Source organism: Sinohyriopsis cumingii, chromosome 1 (genome assembly GCF_028554795.1).
Source record: "Sinohyriopsis cumingii isolate HCF-2022 chromosome 1, ASM2855479v2, whole genome shotgun sequence".
In the NCBI taxonomy this organism is placed as follows: domain Eukaryota; kingdom Metazoa; phylum Mollusca; class Bivalvia; order Unionida; family Unionidae; genus Sinohyriopsis; species Sinohyriopsis cumingii.
In genome coordinates, this window is record NC_142961.1 from 185426359 (window position 1) to 185435478 (window position 9120).

General features: G+C 33.8%; 1 protein-coding gene across 2 annotated transcripts in view; it reads left to right on the top strand.

Moving 5' to 3' along the window:
* Positions 1–4856, top strand: part of LOC149808526 (uncharacterized) — a 135782-nt gene extending 130926 nt beyond the window's left edge. For both annotated transcript variants that reach the window (XM_089978548.1, XM_089978556.1), the window contains one exon: positions 1530–4856. In XM_089978548.1, coding sequence (XP_089834674.1) covers positions 1530–4354 — 2825 coding nt within the window. In that variant the 3' untranslated portion in view covers positions 4355–4856. The remainder of the gene's footprint in view (positions 1–1529) is intronic.
* Positions 4857–9120: the final 4264 nt, after the last annotated feature.

A 9120-nucleotide genomic window follows, 5' to 3' on the forward strand; every position in this document is an offset into this window, starting at 1 on the left:
ATATATATAAATATATATATATATATATATATATATATATATATATATATATATATATATATATATATATATATATATATATATATATATATATATATAGAATGTATTCGAAAATCATTATTTAGTAGCGTTTAAACTTTTGCCCTGAAAATATCTAATTTGAAAAATGCAATCTAATCTTATCTCAGAGTTATTCCTATGCATCAAAAAGAGCATGGTGACATGTACATTTTTTTTATTGGTGGACATATTGCACGGATAACATTACGATAATCAGACTATTAATATCAAAAATAAAAGTATACAGTTAATAGAAAAAATTATTTGAATAGATTTATGTTTTCCGTTAACCGTAAACATAGTAATAGTAAAAATGTTTTAAAAATGTCCATCTACAAATATGCATCTGCTCAATCTTTGGGAAATATTTACATCCTACAATGTTTACTTTGCATGGGGCATATATAGATTATATGTATGTCATTACTTAGCTTTGAAGATGTTTGTGGACAAAGATAAGAAAGGCGAAAGTTTAAAAGTCAACTAATAAGGTATTAGCTTCAGTCTGGTTTGCACACTATAAACCCAAAAACCTAATATTCGTTCCTCCTGTATGGCATAACTTAAATTCACATATAAAAATACTGATTTTGCAAAACTTACTGAATCCATCACACCTACCCAATCATTGGCACACTAGAAGACCCATATGGAGTAAATTACAAGTGTAATGACAGTGGCAAACAGACGTTACTAAAACGGTTTTATTTTAAAGTTACTTACTTAGATATGAAATAAAGAAATGTAAAGGACACTGACATTACTAAGATGACGGAAGATAATCTGCCAAAACGTCACCTTACTATCTGTAACTAACTAAACAAAACTTCAAAAAATGATCACTGAGATAAGAAATATTGTACTAAAGAGGAGGCCCAGTACATTGGGAAAGGGTCGGATATTTTGAAGGTTATTTTATAATATAGCTTGCACGTTACAAAGCAAAATAAAACTAAATCAAGTACATCAATATTCAGACATCCTTACACCAAGAACGTGTACGCATTCCTCTCCTCTTCAAATTGCAATTTCGGACCAAATGTGGCACACAAAATAAAATAAAAGCACGATTACCTTTAAAACAACAATTTTATAATCAAACTTCTGTAGTCAATCGGTTCGTCTTATTTCTCCTATCAGGTCAAGGTAATAAAGGCATTTACACGGCCAGAGAAAATTAGGCAGTGAGAAGTGTTTAAAGAATATGTCTTAATATATAAACGTTAGCTCTGAGTTTCATGGATTCAGTGGGAGTTTAATGTATAATTGTCTAACAATTCACAGAAGATTGATGTTCTTCATATTTGAATTTTAACGTAAATTGTTCCCAAAATATATTTCACAACTACAAAGCAACAAATTACAAAGCAGATGATGGCTTGGTTAAATTTACAATAAAGGAAAGCATATGTTGTTTTGTAAGCATTAAAACTTTAAAGATAACGGTAAGATTTAATTTGTTTTCAAAGGTGTAAGAGACGTTCAAAGACATCTCGTTTCCCGATATAAGACCATGACGAGTGTAGCCATATCTTCTTGCATTAAGGAGGTCCTTGTGGATGTATCACAGGTGTACTGTGAATTAGAAATTATGAGACTAGGAACAGAAGAGGAAGATGTCAGAGAGAGTGTTACATCTGCGAATTTAGTATTTAGCAGTATTGGTGCAGAAAATATCAAGCCAATTCCAGCCATGATTATTGGTGAATGTGGAAGTGGGAAAACTGCCTGGTGCAAGAATCTTGTTCACCAATGGTGCCAATATTATGACAATAAAGAATCCCCTTTAGACTTGAAAATTTCCATTATTCCAGATGTTGCCAGATTTGACATTCTGTTGTATATTCAATTGAAAAAGAAGCTAGAAGACACATCCTTTATGGAACATGTAAGAAAGACACTATTTGATGACGCCACAGACTACTACGAATATACCATGAATTATATATTGGAACACAGAGGATCTGTTCTTCTTTTGATTGATGGTTTGGATGAAGTGATATGCAGTCTTGAGCCCATTGTGAACTTATTACAAGAGGAAGAAATCGTTTCATGCTCCATAGTTCTTACATCCAGGCCTAATGGTTTAGAATGTTTACAGGAGAACGGCGAAATATCGTTACGATTATTTCAGATACATGGGATGAGTCTTGAAAGATTCAAGGAATATGCCAGCAAAGTTTTAGACATTTTGTCTATTAGTTGTGATGAAAAGCTAAATGTCGATCACTTTTGGAAATTTGTAAATTATATCCAACTGATCAGCATGTGTCATAATCCTTTTTTGTGCTTGTCTTTGATGCTGATTTGGATCGAGATTAAAACTATTTCAGCTGATTTATCAAAAGTCCTTTTTAAGATCGTAGAATACTATTTTCGACATGCCATGAATAGGGAATGGTATAAGGAGAATATTGTCAAAGTCTTGGAACAACAACACTTTGATATGTCAATAGTTAGTGCAAAGATAATGAATAGACAGTACTTGAGAGATCATGGGTATCTGTTAAAGGTTATTAGTAGTGCTGCCAAACGTATATGGTGTTTACAAATGGCTCTTGAGATGGACAAAAAGAACATTGAAATGGACAATGTCACAATAGACAATATGAATGATGCTAAATGTTGCCTTGAATCTGGAATATTGATGAAAGGATTATCGAACATATTAGACAGAACAAGATCCAATATTATCTTTAGTCATACTCTGTTGTTTGACTTATTTTTAGCACTATCATATATCATGGATAAGGGAGAATCATTTAGAAGATGTATAACAACAAAGAAAGCTGTTATCAGGAACAGTTCAATGATTCACATGGTGTGTCAAGTTGCTCCAGAATTTGGACAGGAACTGATAATGGATATACGTGCCATCTTTGAAAAAGATAATGACATGGATGGAAATGAGAAAACTGAGGGATCAGGTCTAAGATTCATTTGTAATATAGAATGCAACAATTGTAATCTACAAACACCAGTGAAATGGCTTATGTCATTATTACGTATGGATGAACTAAGCAATGGGAAACTTTCAATTCTTACAGAAGGGTTGAAATGTACAAAGGAACTAACATGCCTTGCTTTGAAGCTTCCAGAAAATAAAAATCATCTTACATTTCAACTACCTCTACTGCCCAAGATACAGTCTATCAAAATAGATATTGAAAACTGTACATTATTGCTACAAGAAGAACAAGAATGGAACAAAGGAAACTGTTCAGAGCTTGAGGAGCTTGTCATCAAGTCTGTAAATATTGATGTAAAAACAATAGGGTACCTTATCGAGGCAATTAGCACATGCACACATCTCCATACACTGTCACTTTGTATAAAGGATGATTCAGATACACAGGCTCTTGCATTAAGGGGTCCAACTACATATTATAGCTGGCAACGTTTAGCATATGGCATAACAGGTATGACTAAACTCAGCACCGTCCAATTACATAATCTGCAACTAGGAGAGCACTTTCCTGCTTTCCTTAAAAGTCTTTGCAGGTGTCCATCAATGGAAAGGTTGGAATTTATGAATTTGAATGAGATTGATACAGGAGATATACAAAAATCAAATGCCAGCTATAAAAAAGTATTGGCCTGTAAACACCACGAACTAATTAGTAGTAGGGCTTACAAAACATTACATCTTATCAATAATAAAATGTCTGAAAAGTCATTGCAAACCCTGAGTGAGCAGATAGAGTTTTATTCTCCGCATATTGTCCATATAGAGCTTGTACATCACTCAAATCGGATTGTGAAGGAGATCATCCAGGGAATCGGCAAATGTACAGATGTTAATGTCTTGTCTATTTGTAGTATTCATGCTGGATATTATACTATGCCATTCCTAAGTTTAAGACATCTGCACAAGCTAGAGAAATTGACTCTTTGCAGAATTTCTATGTCAGATTCATCATGGAAGTGTCTGTCTGAAACTTTAGAGAAACTTACCGAATTAAAAGAATTGTCACTGGCTCACTTAGAGATAAAGAATTGTTTTATTGAAGTACACAAATTATCAAAACTAAAACTAATCGAAATGAGAAAAGTCCATTTGCAAGACGCATTGTGGTCAAAATTTGGCGATGAAGTGATAACGTTACCTAATTTGGAAACAATGGAATTGGTTTCCTGTAAAATGTCAACGAAGACATCTTCATTCTTCTTGGATAAAATCAATCATTCATATTTTCATATGGAGATGGAAAAGAAATCAAAACTTGAAGGCAGCGAAATGCTGTCCGTAGATATGATTTCAAAAAGAAAAGAGATAAAAGCAAGGAATGAATAGGCACGTACCTACCAATCTACACAGTTCCTTGTATTTCATAATATTCAGCACGTTTTACGCTGAACATGAAAGACGCCTCATATTTTGATCATATATAATAGTTGGGAAAAGATGGTAATTTAAAATCAGTTTATCTTTATCAATAGGAAGACAGTTGTCAAGATGCATTATTACATGTACCATTGCTATAATTCAAGAATTGGATTCGTTTAAAGATATTTGACACTAGGATATTCTGCTTCAAGAAGTCAATGATCTCAATTTCTAGTATTCTATACTGAGTTCATTATTTGATGTTCGAATGCATAGCCTTGATCTTATAATGTCTTCATAAATAATATAATCACTACCAATGTACAATTGCATTATTGATGGTATACTCACAGTCAAGTGTAAAATTGCCTCATTGCGTTACATTTTTGTTTTGCGTTTACTTCCAGTCAAGTTCACTTTTTACTATAGTAATAAAAAAATAAAAAAATGAGCTCTCCAAGGAACTTACCAGGATGTATTGGCCTTTTAATAAACTAATGTCTGCAAAACGTTACACGGATCTATCCTTAATATATAAAAGCTCAGAACTCAGAATTATGGGCATGAATGATTTTATGTAACAAAGAATGAAAATAATTGCAGTCCAAGTCCATTGTTTCATTTTATAATATTTTCTAGTAAGTAGATTAGATCTGGTAGGTGAGATTATAATTTATATTTTTTGCGATTGCCACACCTCTGGCAAATTTATAGAGGAATTTTTTTTTCTGCTTTATTTTTGAAGCTTAACGAAAATCTAATGCTAGATTTATCTCGACATTAAATTACTTTCCGAAAAATCGTGAAGTTGTTGTCCTTGTTGCACTTGTAATATCGGAAAGAAATGATACATTTTGCTGTTGCTCGAATCCATTAGAATCAGTTAATGGACTGACAAGAAGTTTAGTATGTAAACTTACTTAGACCGAAATCTCGGTGTTTATGCTTAACCTTGGTCGGAATTTGACTGAGTTGTGACGCCTGTTTTCCGATGAAACGTACCCTTGCTTATTATATTAAGTTTACCATTTTATAATATAATATGTTATTGAAACATTATAGAAAGACAGATGGACATAACATTTATGCAAATGTGGGGGTTGTGTCAAAAGTCAATTAATGCCGAGTATAGGTAATATGCTTCTATAGACCATTCACAAACAAATATGTTATGCCTTTATAATTGTTCTGTCTGCTTTAATAAAAATACCTTTTCTAAGTCGCATACGGCGACACTGGCAAAAGCTTCAGTGTTAATATTAATAAATTTGTAGATATAAAAAGAAATCACGCAAATGGGTAGTATTTCCTGTTATAAACCACTTTTTAATCATTCGAAAATGTTAATTTTACCTGTTATATTACTTCTAAGAATTATGTACCGTAATCAGGTTTTTCTATAGAATCAAATCTATCAAAACGTTAACAAAGACCGATGCAGAAGTTAGCAGCTATTACATACGGTATTACTTAATATAAAATTGTATCGACAGTAACTACTATTTAAAGTCCTAATTTATGTGACATCGCAGATATTCTATTATGCATTGCACTTGTAAGTAAAATAGCCATACGATTAAGTAAGGTAATGGCTCTGTAATTATTAGGATCATCTCTCTATCCCGTCTAAAACTTGGAACTGAACCCGTGTTTTAAGATTCTTTTTCAGTATGTGTAGGAATACAAATTCACCAAGACCCATATGCCACCTTACCTGGCTAACAATAATGGTCCAACTATGGAATTTTGTTTCACATACATGCCAGCTTTTGCTACAGGTTACGTAGTACTTCAAATCGCTTTAGCACTGTCGATCTTAAACACCCCTAACACACACACACACACACACACACACACACATTGCACTTTTGAGTGGGATATATATATATATATATATATATATATATATATATATATATATATATATATATATATATATAGTGCTTTTCATCAACGAGCTGCATTTCAGAAATAACAACGTTTCTTTTCAGTATACGTCAGAGATATTTATTTCATTGTGGCATGTATATATGTTTATATGTGTTTTATTGACTTTTAATGAAGTTATTTTGAACATCCACCAAAGTTTTCAAGAATAAATTTCAAGTAAGACATGGAACACTACATGACGTTCGTTTCTTCTGGATAAAGTACTATGGTTTCCTTAATAGATGATTATTAGCAACTGAAACCATTGAAAATGTAACCAATTCAATTGTAGAATTTTGTTTATTTGTTTTCATTATGCTTTGATTTTCTCAATTGAACTATCTGTACTTATGGAAATAAATATTTAAGCGTGTTAAATCCCTTCATTTGTATCACATTTTATGAATGTGTATGTTGCTTACTATTACGTTTTGCTGAGAGATTAATCTTTTCCATTCCTACTTTGATCATGCATAGGCACATACCAAGAATGTAAAAATGAATTGTAACCAAATATTTGGTTGCAAAAGATGACAGGTCCGGTAACTGTTCCTGAATGAATAGCAATGGCGTCAGCACAACCAGTTTAGTTATCAACCATATACCATAATCAATGCATGTTGATGAATTGCACGTTTAGTAAGACAGAAGTCTTTTTATTAAGGTCATAACAAGAGGAATAAAATTGTTGTAGAATAATTTGAATCCCTTGACCAAAGATTCTTTGAGCCTTACACGTTTAATAACAAATACGAATATTTTAAGGAAGTTATAAAGGTAAAAGATCATGGTCACTTATAAAATACGAATATGAATTTTGTAGAATAAGTCATGGAAGATGATTATTTATATTAGGATGAATGGGATAAACGTTATGGTCATTATGTTTCAAAGAGAAATAGATTTTTCAAAATAATATTTGATGAAGAGCAAGTATCTGGACCAAACAATGTGGACGGCAAGCAATTAAGGTCATAAAGAGAGCGAAAACATTCCAATCCAAGTATTTGCCAAAATGTTGCTATAACGACCGAAAAAAACTTGACCACTTGAGACTTAAAAACAGCTGTTATAATATCAGGGCCAAAGGTCCAACTGGCACTCCGAAGAATTGTTATAACAACAAAGGCACCCGAAATAATCCAGCCAAAGAAAACAAAAATAAGATAAAATGCCAGATCCTAGTCCACAAGTTTCATTAACCACATACTTATCTGTTTTAGACCGGTTACACGTTCATATTTTAGCATATAAAGATGATAATAACAGTTTAACAAAACAAAGTTTTCCTTACATTTTAACTGTTTTTGTCAATTAAGTTCATACTGACAATAATATCCTAACTCAGTAGATTAAAGACTATTACTTTACATAATCTGAACAACCACAATGGACCACGTCCCATAAGTTCAATAGACGGATGCGTCTATTTTTAAAACAATAATTGATAATGTAATCCTAAATTTATTGCAAGTAAATAAATTCTAATAACAATTAATCTCTCTCAAACTATATGTGTGTTTTATGCGAGAGTGCGAGGAAAAATCAAAGTCGTAAGTAGTGAAAGGGGTCACCTTAGCGACAATGGGAATTAGCATTACAGACCCCCCCCCCCGTCACTTTAGCGACAAGGGAAATTTAACATGCAGAAAAATCGTGGGTCACTTTAGCGACAAGGGGAATTGAACATGGGAATAAATCGTGGGTCACTCTAGCGACAAGGGGAATTGAACATGGAACTATAATGTGGGTCTGTCTAGCGACAAGGGAAATTAACATGAGGAATAGAGTTTGGGCTTGTCTAGGGACAAGGGGGGAATTGAACATGGGATTTGTTTGTTTTTTTTTAAAAATTTAAAAAAGGGGTAGGCAATTGAAAAGTCATTCTCTTTTCGAGAAATGTGGGTGGCCCTGAAAAGGGCCTTCGGGTTTATGTTAATGTATCCATTAACATAAAGGGCATCTGCGGCATCTTCTTGTCCTCAAGCTGCGTCTTACTCGAGGGCCATAAATCAGTGTCCTCTTGAGGCAACCTTGTCTTTCTACGTACACTCTTCGTATCCACAGACTGGTGTCTGACTTGTCGACAACGGTCCACTTGGACCGGACATACATGAGCATGTCGGTCCTAAACATCATGGAAGACACAAGGGTGGATGATTCGACTGTGGTCCACATCTTGAAGCGACGAGAACAGGTGAATCAATGCAGTGAACTGCGCTTATTTATAGGTAGAGGAAGGATTGAAACGGATTGAGTTCATTCACCAATCCGAACACGCGTTACAAAATTCAGTCAGCCCGCATCCAATTCGAAGAGAGCAGTCTGTGACGTCACGTGGTCTATATAGATTCGCTAGCGCTTGTGTACAGTCAATCTATGCGACAGTGATTCAACATGACGGAAACTCAGAAAACGATCTATTGGGGTGCACCAGCAGGGAAGACTGCCCAAGGGAACCCGGACTTACTTTCAGAAGAGGCAAATTGGGATTTTGTGGATTTTCTTACCTCGCAAGAATTTGTTCCGGAACCTTCGTTACCTTCTTCATTACCGCAAGTGGAGAATTTTAGACAGAGACAGAAAGAAGAATTGGAGAAATTTATACAACGACAAAAGGAAGCGGAACAAGCTTTTCTCCTACAGCAACAGCAACAAGAAGAAGAGGTAAGAAAAAAAAACAAGAAGAAGAAGAAGTAGCAGCAAAGAAACAAGAGGGTGAAAATCAAACGGTCACGGTACTGTTGGACATTTTAGCGGAGTTAAGAAGTCTGAAACAAATGTATCAGACTTCTTTATTACGA